Source organism: Rhineura floridana, chromosome 1, assembly GCF_030035675.1.
Source record: "Rhineura floridana isolate rRhiFlo1 chromosome 1, rRhiFlo1.hap2, whole genome shotgun sequence".
In the NCBI taxonomy this organism is placed as follows: domain Eukaryota; kingdom Metazoa; phylum Chordata; class Lepidosauria; order Squamata; family Rhineuridae; genus Rhineura; species Rhineura floridana.
The window spans coordinates 45,427,060-45,442,821 of record NC_084480.1 but is presented as its reverse complement, the minus strand read 5'-3'; the positions used below and the strand labels follow the sequence as shown (position 1 = coordinate 45,442,821).

At 40.2% G+C, this 15,762-nt stretch overlaps 1 protein-coding gene across 1 annotated transcript in view; it reads right to left on the bottom strand.

The window, feature by feature from the left end:
- Positions 1–15,762, bottom strand: part of DMGDH (dimethylglycine dehydrogenase) — a 61,682-nt gene that overhangs the window by 29,737 nt on the left and 16,183 nt on the right. Inside the window, exons 6-9 of the mRNA XM_061619911.1 lie at positions 13,879–14,127; positions 11,767–11,965; positions 8,649–8,818; positions 8,152–8,305 (exon numbers count right to left, since the gene is read on the bottom strand). Coding sequence (XP_061475895.1) covers positions 8,152–8,305; positions 8,649–8,818; positions 11,767–11,965; positions 13,879–14,127 — 772 coding nt within the window. The remainder of the gene's footprint in view (positions 1–8,151; positions 8,306–8,648; positions 8,819–11,766; positions 11,966–13,878; positions 14,128–15,762) is intronic.

Here is a 15,762-nt window from a genome sequence, read left to right as displayed (position 1 = left end):
GGGAGAGGCGTTCCACCAGGTATTGTGGTCCCGCACCGTGTAAGGCTTTATAATTCAAAACTAGCACTTTGAATTTGGCCCGGAAACAAGTAAGTATGTTTTGTTTTAATATATTTAAAACATGTTTTGTTTTAATATATTTTAAAGGCTGTTTTTATGATGTATTAATGTGTTTTTAGTGCTTTTTTTACCGCCCTGGGCTCCTACTAGGAGAAAGGGCAGGATATATATATCAATAAAATAGCTTTAATTTAGTTACAAATCCAGAACAACTCAACTGAGTTGATATTTTATATTAAAAATGAGTGATTATTGCATTCTGTAGGCCAAAATTAAGAACATTACAGATGCAGATAAAATTACTGTAGAGAAGTGGAGAATACAAATACAATACAATAATAAGCAACTACAACAATGCATTTAAAAACCCACAAGGCCAATTCCTGGAACAATAAAATCAGGCAGTCAATTCACCAACTGCTTTCTCTATCTTCTCTTGGACTGAGAGGTATTTTGCCTACCCACCCGTAAGGCCAGAAGGGAGGTAATTAGTTGGTTATGAATTCCAAAATAAAAATGGCAAAAAAAGCAGGACGACTCAAGTTTCCACTTCATCAACATTACATGGACAGACTCTTAAGTCCATTTGGAATACCAACCTATCACCCCAGTAAAATTGTAAGGGATGCTGCTGCAGCAAAAGAGTCAAGTTTATGTGGCAGAGTGAGGAAGATTAAAAGGAAAAAAGGCTTGGTTATTTTTCCTCTGAAATTATGGAAAAATATTGCTCTAGTGAATTTATTTTTAATGTTATTTGTTGCTTTGCATGTTATGAGCTGGAGATTATCGCAGGTTCTCACAGTATGCTTTGAAGAGTGGAATCTCATAAACACAGGGGGGAGCAGGATTATGGCAGCAAGCCTCACCCAAAACATGCATGTGTTTACTACTTATACATCTGCTATGTGTCAACATCCATACTGATGTAAAGATGTAAGTGCAGTGGGGAGTTGGACTATGGTTTTTACAAGTCACCAACTGCACATATAAATCAATCAATACAGGCAAAATTAGAGATGTGCAAACATACATGTGTACGGTAGAGGGCAGGGCTTGCCATCAGGATATGCTTCCTCTTATGTGTGTTTGAGTAACTGAATAATGCTATGAAACTTCAGGCCATGACTGCAGCAAGAGAAGGGATATTTATTTGCTCAGGTCCTTTGTAATTAAATGATAAAAGAAAGGCAGACAGGACCATGAATCAGCCCTTACTCTTGAGGAAATTTCTAGAAATAAGCAGTGGTTTATTTATTGGTCATGTCAGGACCAGAGTTTACATAGTTTAACTGTAGTTTGTTTTTATATCCTAACCCACCTCAACCAACTAACTGGAATTTGCTTCGGGCCAGCAAGTCATGATCTGAAACCATAAAGTTGGTTTTTGAATTTTGACTTGTGTTGGATGCAGATTTTTGTTGCATTCAAACCTGCTATCCTGACTTAATCCTACTTTGTTTTGACCTTCTGCCACAGCTACAGAGATCTGAGGCAATAGTGGTTAAAAAGCAAAACCTTTCACATGGCTAAAGACTAGCATTTTTCCAGAGCTCAACCTCCCTTCTCAATTGGCCTAGCAATAGGCTCTTTTCTCTACCCACCTCCTCACTATCAAAACCTCCCTTCTCCAGCCTGCCCACCTAGCTCTATAGCAGCCTTGCAAGGAAGAAAAAATTAAAGGGACATTTTGTTGTTGTTGTTATGTGCCTTCAAGTCGATTATGACTTATGGCAACCCTATGAATCAGCGACCTCCAAGAGCATCTGTCGTGAACCACTCTGTTCAGATCTTGTAAGTTCAGGTCTGCAGCTTCCTTTATGGAATCAATCCATCTCTCGTTTGGCCTTCCTCTTTTTCTACTCCCTTCTGTTTTCCCCAGCATTATTGTATTTTCTAGTGAATCATGTCTTCTCATTATGTGTCCAAAGTATGATAACCTCAGTTTCATCATTTTAGCTTCTAGTGACAGTTCTGGTTTAATTTGTTCTAACATCCAATTATTTGTCTTTTTTGCAGTCCATGGTATGCGCAAAGCTCTCCTCCAACACCACATTTCAAATGAGTTGATTTTTCTCTTTTCCGCTTTTTTCACTGTCCAACTTTCACATCCATACATAGAGATCAGGAATACCATGCTCTGAATAACTTTAATGTTCAGTGATACATCTTTGCATTTGAGGATCTTTTCTAGTTCTCTCATAGCTGTCCTCCCCAGTCCTAGCCTTCTTCTGATTTCTTGACTATTCTCTCCATTTTGGTTAATGACTGTGCCAAGGTATTGATAATCCTTGACAAGTTCAATGTCCTCATTGTCAACTTTAAAGTTACATAAGTCTTCTGTTATCATTACTTTAGTCTTTTTGACGTTCAGCTGTAGTCCTGCTTTTGTGCTTTCCTCTTTAACTTTCATCAGCATTTGTTTCAAATCGTTACTGGTTTCTGCTAGTAGTATGGTATCGTCTGCATATCTTAAATTATTGATATTTCTCCTTCCAAGTTTCACACCTCCTTTATCTTGGTCCAATCCTGCTTTCCGTATTACATGTTCGGCATATATATTAAACAAATAGGGTGATAAAATACACCCGTCTCAGTTGGGAACCAATCGGTTTCTCCATATTCTGTTCTTATGGTAGCCTCTTGTTAACAGTACACATTGCGCATCAGGACAATCAGATACTGTGGCATCCCCATTTCTTTTAAAGCATTCCATACTTTTTCATGATCTACACAATCAAAGACTTCACTGTAATCTAAAAAGCACAGGGTGATTTTCTTCTGAAATGCCTTGGTCCGTTCCATTATCCAACATATGTTTGCAATATGATCTCTAGTACATCTTCCCTTTCTATATCCAGCTGGGACATCTGGCATTTCTTGCTCCATAGATGGTAAGAGCCTTTGTTGTAGAATCTTGAGCATTACTTTACTTGCATCGGATATAAAGGAAATAGTAGAGAGCCAGTGTGGTGTAGTGGTTAAGGTGTTGGACTATGACCTGGGAGACCAGGGTTCGAATCCCCACACAGCCATGAAGCTCACTGGGTGACCTTGGGCCAGTCACTGCCTCCCAGCCTCAGAAGAAGGCAATGGTAAACCACCTCTGAATACAGCTTACCATGAAAACCCTATTCATAGGGTCGCCCATAAGTCGGAATCGACTTGAAAGCAGTCCATTGATATACTGCATTCCCTGGGATCCCCCCTTTTTTGGAATTGGGATGTATATTGAATGCTTCCAGTCCGTGGGCCATTGTTTTCTTTTCCATGTTTGCTGACAATTTTTGTCAAAATTTGGACAGATTCAGTCTCAGTAACTTATAGCAACTCTATTGGTATGCCATCTATTCCTGGGATTTGTTTCTTCCAAGTATTTTAAGAGCAGCTTTCACCTCACATTCTAAAATTTCTTGTTCTTTGTCATACAGTTCCCCCGTGAATGAATCTGTCTTCCTTGCATCTCTTTTACATAGTTCTTCAATTTATTGCTTCCATCTTCCTTTTATTTTATCTCAATCAGTCACTGTGTTTGCCTGTTGATTATTCAACATCCCTATTCTTGGTTAAAATTTCCCTTTAATTTCTCTAATATTTTGGAATAGGGCTCTATCTTTTTTATTGTACAGTATTTCTATACAATAACTATTGTAATAGTTCTCTTTGTCCCTACGTACTAGTTGCTGTATTATTGCCTTTAGGGTTCTAACTGTGTTTCTGTCTCCTTTTGCTTTTGCCTTCCTTTTCTCTTTAACCATTTTAAGAGTTTTGTCAGTCATCCATTGAGGTCTTTCTTTTAAACTGGAGGTATTGTCTTTTTGCATTCTTCCCTGATAATGTCTCCGACTTCAATCCATAGTTCTTCTGGTTCTCTATCAACTAAGTTTAAAACCTCAAACCTGTTCCTTATTTGATCTTTATATTCTTCTGGGATGTTATTTAAATTGTATTTTGGCATTATGATTGCTTTGTTGTTCTTCTTTAGCTTTACTCTGATTTTCGATATTACCAGTTCATGATCTGTACTGCAGTCTCCTCCTGGTCTTGTTTTTGCAGAAAGTATGGAACTTCTGCATCTTCTGCTAAATTATATAATCAATTTGATTCCTATATTGACCATTTGGTGATGTGCATGTGTACAAGGGACATTGTACCAACATCTATCCATGCACACATTTGGAAAGCACAACTTTGTTCTTAGCAACCTATCCCAATTTTAAAAAATGACACAATTTAGTACACAATTCTAACCTTTGTTCCTCAATGCAAGTGCTTTATGCAGCCCTGATCCTGAAAAAGTCACACTTGTGACTATTCAGGGTTATCACCTTGTGGACCAAAGAGTGACCCTGGAGCACTGTCTCTTTGGAGACAGGTAGTCCAAGGACAATTGCTGAATCCAGCACATGATCACAATTTGGGAAAGTGTAAAAAAGTTCATATGTACCCTGTGCTCCTTTGTGTTCCCTTGGAAGGTGGATAAATACTCTAATCTTTAAAATCCAATTCCAGATTAGGTTCTTAGGACCTAAAGCACATAAAGGTCATTTTTTGTTTTACAACTGTGTAACAACAGCTTGTTTTGCAGACCCCTTTTGTTACTTCTGAGGGAATCCAGAACTCCCAGCAGCTGAAGTCCTAAAGGTAAAGGGTCAAATATTGAAGCAAGGAAGAGAGAGGGCTCTTGTTGACTTATGGCTCAGACTCAAGGTGCAAAACAAATTCAAAATATGTACCATAATGGGGCAATATTGAGCTCTTCAAATAAGTGGGCCTGATGGAGGTTCATTTTTTCTGCTTACCAGCGCAGTGATAAACAAGTTAAGGAAGTCTTTATTCATAGTAAGCACTTGGGAGCCATGCACCACATCATTCTCAGAAAAATTAGGCACCATCCTCCTGAATAGAAGAAATGTCACACTAGGTACACTGAAGACAGCAGTATTTCAGGCAAGCCAGGAGTCAAGGCTCCGATGCCAGCTAAGCAGGGGAGGGGGAATGGGCTGCTCCTGTGACCATCTGTTAACCTGTATTCAGTCCATCTCCTTACATGATCCTTGAGCAGTTTGAGTTGGCTGCTGAGATAAATAGCCATGCCAGTCCTCAACCACTGTAAAGTTTCTGGGATAGTGTTCAGGATAGCAGCCAGGTATCTGTAGAGGAGATGGGGACAACAAGCCAATATCTGATAAAACAAACCATGGCTCTGTTGAGCCCCAGCTCCCCCAGGAGGAGCAGGGAGAGGAGCCAGCGATGGATGAGGTTTTCGAGGGCATTGAGGGAGGGAATAAGTTGACAGCCCACCAGTTCCCATGGACAGTCCTCCTGTCAACGCAGAGCTCGCTCCACCTACAAGCACCCTAACAGAGCCGTTGGGGGATGACCTCTCTCATGCACCAATTCCACCACCCTGGGCTCCCCGCCTGGCACTTAAAACGCTTCCCTGCCAGCGGGTTCCCCACCCCCTGAAGTTGCGCCGGCACCTAGCGAGCCTGCACTGTCAGATGAGCAGGGGGAGACTCACCCCCCCCTCGCCCCGCGCAAGATGCCACAAGAAGCGGGTTGGTCAGAAGGTGAAACTTCAAAGGAGTCAGAGATTACAGGCAAAGATCTTCCCTATTTAAGGTGGTGCCCCCCTGATTAGGGGTGCTCAGTCAACTTACTCCACACGCTGCAGAGCATGCTTAGGTAGTCTAGTTAGGGTCAGTAGTGAGTCAGCATAGAGAGGTCTATGAAGCGCACTGCTTTCGATGTAACCATTACTCTAATAAAACAAGAATTCCAGTCTTGCCTCCGTCTTGTCCCTCGGACTCTGGGCAGGACAGACTCCCTTGGTCATCTACAAACCAGATCCTGGCTTGTTCAACAAGCCACAGTGAAAGTAAACTTTTCCTTAGTGTTATGTCTGAATCCATCCATTGTCAGGTAGCTGTAGAAGAAAATATATTGCTTCACACAAAAGTGTGAGGTAGCATACCTCTCAGTCTGAGTAAGCAGGGAGCAAAAAATGTGCCTATGTGCAAGGCAGTTTTTCAGTATCAATGCAATACTGATCTACTTGTTAATTTTTGATCAAAATACATTCTTCAAGAAACTCAAAGTAGCATACATGGGGTTTGCGCTCATTCTCCCATCCAGAGGTTGACCTGCTTAGCTTCAAGGATGTACCTTCATTCAATAGCCACTACATAACTACTACTTCATGCCTGAAATTTAGATATAAGCATGACTATGGGAGCACTCCAGGACACATGGCTGTGCATCAGAAATGACCCATACTCTGCTTTGATTCTGGGAAAGGGAAACTATTTCAGCCACTACAGGCTATAGGATGGACAGGTCTACACCAATAATGAAACCAGTTTAGGTTTATAAACTTCTGTGCTCAGTTTAGGTTTAAAAACTTCTATGCCTGTCCCCAATAACTTATAATTATATTAAATGACTAGAGAAGCAATTCCCAACAGCAGTCTCAGAATATAAAGAAGGGTTGGTTTACAATTTACAAATTCTGGAAATTGCACTTTTAGTGATGGAACACTGAGGCCACATGTGGCAACCTACAAGATATATAATACAATGTGTGACATGCTGTGCACACCTGGCTCTCACAAAGCTTCATTCTATTTTGAGCTAGAAAGATCAGAGTGATCATTTGACCCACATAATAGTTTATGGCATTCACAGGATGGTATATGTAAGCTGGTTCTGTATACAGACATATAAGAATGTAAGAGTTTTCCAAATTTTGAGAAAAATAATTAGTTAAGCTAGTTTAGAACAAAATTAGGTTTATATTACGTTCATATGAGTACAACCAGTGTGGTGTAGCAGTTGGAGTGTCAGACTAGAACCAGGGATGCTCAGGTTCAAATCCTACTCAGCCTTCAAGCTCACTACGTGACCTTAGACCTATCAATGTCTTTCAGCCTAACCTATTTCACAGGGTTGTTGTGAGAATAAAATGAGGAGAGGAAAACAGAATATAAATGCAGTAAGAAAATAAGCATATAGCTTTTAGCACAGCCAAAATATTAAAAGCCACCCAACAGAAATGGAAGACAGAACATACTTCTGTTAAATTCTGAAAGATAAATCAATTCTATGACATAAAAACATAAGAGCTCTGCTGGATCAGGCCAAAAGTCCATCTAGTCCAGCATTCTGTACTCACAAAGGCCAACCAGATGTCTATGGGAAGCCCACAAGCAGGACCTGAGTGCAACACCCCTCTCCCTACTTATGATTCCTAGCAACTGTTATTCAGAGGTATATTGCCTCCAAAAAAGTGGAGGTAGAATATAGCCTTATCCTCCATGAATTTATCTAACCCTGTTTTAAAGCAACCCAAGTTGGTGGCCATTACTACTTCTTGCGAGAGCAAAATCTATCATTTAACTATGCGCTGTGTGAAGGAGTGCTTTCTTTTTTCTGCTCTGAAACTTCCAACATTCAGCTTTATTGGATGGCCCTGGGTTTCAGTATTATGAGAGAAAGAAAAATGTCTCCCTATCCACTTTCTCCACTCCATGCATAATTTTATACACCTCTATCATATCCCCCCTTATCTTTTCTCTAAACTAAAAAGCTCCACTGTTGTAACCTTTCCTCATTCCTTCATCATTCTAGTTGTCCTTTTCTGAGCCTTTTCCAGCTTTACAATATCCTTTTTGGTGTGAGGTGACAAGAACAGAACACGGTATTCCAAGTTTGGTGAAACCGTAGATTTGTATAATGGCATTATGATAGTGGCAGTTTTATTTTCAATCCCATTCCCAATGATCTCTAGCATGGAATTCACCTTTTATACAGCTGCTGCACACTGGACACACATCAAGCTATCCACTATGACCCCGAGGCCTAGTTCTTCATCAGTTACTGCCAGTTCAGACTCCATGAACAAATATGCAAAATTAGGATTTTTTGCCCCAATGTGCATCACTTTGCACTTGCTTACACTGAATTACATTTGCCATTTTACTGCCCATTCACATAATTTGCAAAGATCCTTTCAGAGCTCTTTGTAATCCCTTTTTGTTTTAACCACCATAAAAGCCAAATACAACAATAAATAAATATTTAACTTTCATTTACTTGTATCCAATCTCATCCCCAGGTTTATAGAACCAATGAGGTTGCTCCCATCCTGCATGGAATCCCATGGAGCATTTAGACTTAAGGACTTCATAAAGCCCACTGACTCTTTCCGTAGGTCTCCCAGCAAATCTTTCTTCTTTAGGATAGCCAACTACAAAGGTAAAAAAATGTACTAAATATTATACATCAACATGGTAAAACATATGACAGAATCACATGTACATAGAATATTTTTCTTGTAGCTACAAATAATGTTTTTGAAGAATACATATTTGGAGACTGTGAAACATCATAACGGTTAAAAAAAGGTAGCAATTTATATGCACTATGTACAGTGTAAACTGTCTCAGCAAACCACATGATAAAGCAAAACCAAGCCTGGTTTCCTTTCATTCAGGGGGAAAATAGGGAGGTGGAAAACCAGAACAAGAATATTTTATTCAAGTATCAATTTAATGTTTTTCATGGGGAAAGTTTATAACCAGTCATCTTACCAATATTGTTAAATCCATAAGATTCTCTTGCTTTTGCTTCTGTGAATTCTGTAGTTGTCCATTTTCCGTACCTGTTTGGATCTAATTCTATTAAATCAAAAGGAGGCTCCCCACTGAGTATCCAGTCACTGAGATATTTTCCTATGCCACCAGCATGGATGATACCATATCTAGGAAAAAATAAGAGGTGAATAGTTCCCCCTCTAACTTATTGCAGATAACATTTGAATACAGGCGTTGAGGATTATAAACTCTCTTCTTCCTTCCCCCCCCCCGGATTCTTTTTTGGCTTTGCTAATTGTTAGCAAGTTAGACTGGTTAAAAATATGGAGCACGTGGCAAGCTTGAATTTTGGCTGGTGCAGATCTCAGAGAACTAGAGGATATAAACTCAGAATATTAGGGTTAGATCTGGAAATCTGGGAACAATTCCCCAAAAGGCATTGATTTGGGTCTACTCCACACAGAAGGAAATCTCCCACAAAGTTAAAACTTTCACATAGGAAACAGTATGAATCCAGCAGCAGGATTAACTAATACCCACATATCTATGGTTGTCATATGTCTATGTAGTAGGAAGATGTTGCTAACTGCACCTTCCCATTGCATATACGCATGACATTTATGGACATTTATGCATACACATGACATGCTGGATACCTGCAATTTCCTCCACAGAAGTACCTGCTGTGGAGGAAATACATCTTACATGGAGCAGCATTCACAGGATGGTTCCTGGTGATTCATGATGTCTCTGTTTTAGCTGCTCATCTTTAAAATGGGGGAAACAGTGTGCACATACAATGGCTGTAAAGTTAAATGAGATTTTAAAAGCTGATAGCTATTCTGGACTCATGGTGAGCTATAAACTTTGATTAATAAAACAATAGCAACAAATGGGGCCTACATAACCAAGGTAGAGAGAATTACTGTTTATTAATTTTAATAGTAGTTTACTTCATATAATTACTTGTTTTTTACAATGCATTGTCCAAAAAGTAGAGTATTTATTAAGTATTTATTTATTATAGTAGACAAACTGTCTTGCAGCAATGGATGCATTAAGGAAGTTTGATACAGATTTGGGAAGGATATAAGAATTCTTACCCAAATGTTAGCAGTCAATAGGAGAGCTGTCATTTGCCAGCACAGTACAGTGTAAAAGTACTGGTAGGGCAATGATCTAAAGCCTAAACTATTTCAGACATCTTCAAATTCCAAAAAATATATACATTTTAACACTGGTCTAAACTTATTATTCTTGTTTAAAAACCTGGGGGAATACTATAATTTTAGATGTGTGCTGTTTTGTTAATTTTATCATTTGTATGCTTTGTGGTATTATGATTTTATTGTGAATTGGATCTGTTTTAATTGTGATTTTTTTGTAACTAGCACTGGGGAGATTCGGTAAGTGGGCAGGATGTAAGTTCAAGTAAAGAGAATAAATGTTGGACAAGGGCCATTTAGGCTTTGAACTGAAGATTAAGTGGTTACAGCAACAGAGCAAACATATGAGTTTCAGTTACATTTGCCTGAAACCAAATTTGCCTTCATGTTCTATTTTCCTTGGAACAATGTAATAGGCTTTACTCACCAAAAGCCAAGGTTATGTCATCATGAAAGATTACATTAAGAGGGATCAGATTGGCTAGGAAGAAATAATAATACAACCAACACTTGTTTATATGATTGAAATTTGCCCTGATGCCAATTTAAAGCCACTGGTAGTTGTGGTTTAAATTTCTTAGAAAATGTTTCTCTGTACTAAGGTGCATTTCAAATGCCACTCTGTCATTTGAAACTGATCTCCCCTCCATTTTCCCAGAGGCCTGGCTCAGAACATTTAACTACTGGCTCTGGTTGAATTCAGCCCCTTCTGGTTTGCTTCCTGTGGTTGTGCTGGATTGCATGAAAGCAGTTAGATGAAAGCCATTAATTTAAAGGTTATTCTTTTTTGCCTTTTCAGCACAACAGTCACTAAGTTTAGGTCTCAGTAAAGCAAGAGACCTATCAAGGCAACACCTGTTTGACTGCTTCTCAATTAGTCCTCCTGAATCAATGGCATCTTATCTACAGGATCAAACCATTATAAAATACAGAAGAGCTTTCTCAAGTACATGATCAAATGTGCTGCCCTCAGCAGTACTTGTGAGTCATTTTAACAGGACTCTGTTTCAAAATCATATATGTTCATGTAGAGATGGAAATACTGAAACTTTGGCTCTGGTACTGCTCTTTCTACAAAGATGTATGTAAAGTGTTAATCACCCTATTACTGTGATCTCATGCAGGGCATTCAGCTAATTATAACTTTACTTGTCTCTTCATGGACCATTCCAAGTGTGCCTCTAGCCTCTTGTACTCTGCCCTTGTTTTACATGGAACTCCATGGCAGGAAAGCTTGTATCCTGAATACCCTAGATCATTACCCTTCACAGATCTCCCTCCCCTTTGTTCCAGGAAAACTCCTTGCCTAAAGTAGCCTAAACTTAAAACTTACCTCTCAGAAAACCTCAGTGTTCAGTCTTTATGAGATCTGTCCTGGGACATATTGCTCCAACACTTAGTAAACTTCCTCTGCCTTCTTTTCTAGTGTTCTCTACAATACTTCTGCTTTTGTTTTGTATTCAGGATCCCAAGGAATTCACAATCCTACATTCTAAAGTGTTAGTGAGACAGGACTTACCTTTGCAGAAGTCATGCTGATTCTTCTTCAGCCAGACTTGTTCTTATGCTTAGTAACAGTTAGTTATGCTAACTAACAGGTCTGCAATTTCTTGGAGCCAACTCTCACCTCCAAATCTCTTTTTAAAAATTTGTCTTACAAAGTCCAGTCTTTGGGACAAGAGATTTTGCTAGAAGATCAGCAAGTTTACATTTGAGTTCTTTAAGAACTCTCAGGTGGATGCCATCTGGACCCAGTGATTTCTTACTGCTTAATTTGCCAATTCGACATCTGTTTTCACAAATATTTGCATCAGTATTTCAGACTCCCTTTGTGAAAAAGACAGATCTGGCACAGTTGTTTGTCCTACATCTTCTACAGTGAAGACAGACACATAAGTATCAACCTAACTTTAATAAGGTTTCTTGTAATAATAGATCAATTTACTCACCCAAAACCAATAGCCACCCAGTAATTTTGAACACCCTGATGTGGTCCCACCATAGGCAAAATATCTGGAGAATATGTTATGGGACCTGCAACTACATTGATAATGTCTGCTTGTTTCAGGATTGGGACCATTTCCATAGCAGCCTCAACATGATCCATTATTCGGTCCAAATCAGACTCAAAAAGCTCCTTCCCAAAGCCTAGAAACAATGTTGGAATTATGTATTTGTTAAGTTCAAATTCTAAAAGCTGTTTAGTTACACAGATAGCAAAACAAGGTATTTCTTTTTTCTGTACACTCAAATGTTGCAGGGTAGGAGTTGCATGCACCTCTTTACCCTGGCCTTTGACACCTGAGATGCATATTTTTAGCACCCACCCTATTTTGTGATTTTAAGCTGTTTTTTTAAAAATTAAGACTGAATTTTAAAATAGTTGTAACCCACCCTGGGACCTTTGAATGAAGGACAAATAACAACAACAACAACATTGTTGTTGTTGCTATTATTGCTGAAGATCGCCATTTGCCCTCTTGAAGAGCACAAAGTGAAAAGAATTGGCTTATACAGGAAATCTGAGAACAAATTAATGAGGCCAGAAAGGCTCTTTGCATTTATGGATATGCATGTGAAACATACATATGTAACAGATGCTCACAGATTCCAATCACTAAAGGGCTCTGCCAACAAATTCCTTTTAATTCTTACAAGCAGTTGGCCATTAAGAGTTCAACCTGATAACTTACATCATTGAAACCTAGACATTTAGCTGTATGTTGCAAAAATAAAATACACCTAGCCATATATTGTAGACCCTCCGTGGCGCAGAGTGGTAAGCGGCGGTAACGCAGCTGAAGCTCTGCTCATGGCCGGAGTTCGATTCCAACAGAAGGAGGAAGTCAAATCTCCAGTAAAAGGGGTCGAGGTCCACTCAGCCTTCCATCCATCCGTGGTCGGTAAAATGAGTACCCGGCATAAGCTGGGGGGTAAAGAAAGGCCGGGGAAGGAACTGGCAATCGCACCCCATATATACGGTCTGCCTAGCAAACATCGCAAGACGTCACCCTAAGAGTAGGAAACGACTCGCACTATAAGTGCGGGGACACCTTTATCTTTTTAGCCATATATTGCAGCTAAAAATAAAGTAACTTCTACCTGCCATCACATAAAACAATGCGACAAATGTTTGGCGTGTATTTAATATAATTCTGTTTATTGTGTTGATGCAAAGACATACCTAAGTGGAGTTCATCAGACCTCTAATTTTGCGCATGCAAAATATGCTACTTTCTTCATCTAGTAGGGACACAGATATGGCCATGAATCTCATTGTTATTTGTGACAAAAGTCCCATATGGAGACAGGCAATTTGCAGCCAAGGCCTCCCTCACCTCACCACTGACACCCAACCTTTCTTCACAGCATGGGTATAAAGCGCTTGGTCCATATCTAGCTGCCATAATCATCACAATGACACAAACAGTACTAGTGTAGGGGACACTGTGATCAATCCAAAGGATAGCACTAATTAATAATACTGGACTATTATCCTATAATTGGGATTCACAGTGATGCCCTCCACCAAGGAAGCATGATGGCTTAAACAAGGGAAGATCAGAAGTTCTTAGTGAGAAAGGCACTCCTACTTGGAAGGAATCAAACGTGTGAGTGCTCCTACAGCTGAAGACAAACATCCAGTTTGTCTCAACAAAGTCCTGGAGCAACTGATTGAGTTTTATAACAGGGCTAGGTAGTCACTGACTAGAGGCCTCACCCACAGAGTGATGCTTCTTAGCCAGTTAAAGGGTTGGTGCTTTCTGCTGCAGCTGTTGAAAATGAGGTTTCTACTTGTGCGGAATCTCTTCTCAGGGGTCTCTTGATTTCCCCCTCCAGGAGTCTATGGACCAGCCATCAGAGTTCAGTGGCACAGATAAGTCCTTCTGAAGGCTCTGGTGTCCATGGACCCACATGGGACAGGCCAGGGAGTGGATCCATGCCCTCTTCGAGGCTGCAGGTGCTGGATAACTTTGCCTCTGAGGAGTCTTAGTCTGGGATCATGACAGTAATATAATTGCACCTAAAGCCTGAGCGGTTTTTTCCCCAAGCAAAATTACCTGGTGGGACTCCATGTGCTACCCAGGATTCCTGTAGTTTCATTTTTTCTGGGCTTTCATATGGGCCAAATAAAAGCCCATCCCTTTCCTGTCTCAGATAATATGAACCTTCCAAGTCACGAAGCACAGGTAATTCCTTTTTAAGGGCTTTCACTTCAGGAATAGTTGCAGTAACAACATATTGGTGATGAACTGGTATGAGTGGATGGTGCAATCCAACCATTTTGCCTATTTCACAAGCCCAGAAACCTAGAAACAAAAAAATGTACAGAAATACAAATATTAGAACAGTTCTTGGAAACTGGAGGCACCACATATTGAACAGGACAGAGACTGTTCCTAGGCTCATGGCATGCTTGGGCTTGTGATTCTAGCTGTAACTTTCTAATGCTGGGACTGCTGCTGATGCCAATATAAGCCTACATGTTTGGTGATGAAAAAAGTTCAAGAAAATGCTGTGCCCATCCAAACAGTAACCCATTATCAGTGAGAACTAGGACTAATCTGAGGGGAGGGTGAATTCCACTGACACAGCCACACTGCACATTTTAGGAACACAAGAAACTGTCTTATATTGAGTCAGACCCACTGGTCCATCTAGCTCAGTATTGTTTACACTGACTGGCAGCAGCTCTTCAGAGTTTCAGACAGGAGTCTCTCCTAGTCCTATCTGAAGATGCTGGGAGCACCTGGGACTTTCTGCATGCAAGGTGGATGGCCTACCACAACCAAGGAGCACGGCCCTTCTCTTTTGTTAATGAGAGCAATTGCTGTGTACATATGGGACTCTCCACAAGACTCAGTTATGTTCTCAGCCACCTCTTACATCAGAAGACAGAGCGTGGAACCACTTCTCAGAGTCCCATCTCAACATGGGGGAGGGTTGAGGACAGTCTCTCTCTCCTGCAAACCATCTAACAATTACTAGCATCTTCCTTCAAGTCTGGTGCTTTTGCCACTAGATTTCCCCTTCACAATCTCTCTCCACTGTGTAATTCCTTCTCTTCTCTCCCCTCCTTGGTGTCTTCTGCTGCTTATAATATGGAAGTGGCCCTTCCTGCTCATCCCACATTTCTGCTTTCTGATCCCTGCCCTCCTCCAATCCACCTGTGCTAAATTCCAGCCAGCTGGTGCAGGAGAGGAACAAAACTGCGTCTATATCAAGATGCAACTTCCCCACATGGGAATAACGTCATGTTTTGTGTTGTGTAACTATTTAGGAACCCCACAAGAAGAGTGTTAATAATAGAAGCACAATATTACTTAAACAAGAAGATGCTTCAATAGTGTGAAACTGTTCGTAATGTTGTCTTTGACATAAGAAGAGACAACCTATTGGGGGACTCTTCTTTATGGCAATGATCATCATGTTTTCCTAACAGGACAAGAATACCCATATTTGATGGGAATGTCGCTGCAGGATAGCTGAGGTTGCCTGTGGTGACAAAATTTATTTCTGTGTGCAGAGAAGCCAAATGAGGCCTCCTCTATGGATGCCATAGCTTTGGTTGTTTGCATTGCTCCAACTTATTTTACTAACCTTTTTCCTGTGGAATCACAACTGCTCAAACTAACCACCAATAGAACAGGGTTTCTACAGGCAGTGTTGTACAAAGTATCACTACAGCTTGCTTCTTAAGGAGTTGCCCATAATGCTCCTAAGTTCAGCTTTTTGCTTCCATCCATTTCTTTTAATGCTCCTATTTCTCCAGTTTCACCATCAATACAGTTGTTTGCAGCTGAGGCTGGCCTCAGATGGCTTCTGCTGAACAAATGCCTGCCACTGATAACAGCCAGCCTAATCTTGGCCATGAAGTATATACTGAGCAAAAAGGCCAAAGAGAAACATGGGAGAGGAATAGAGAAGAAGCTGGTGATGAGTCA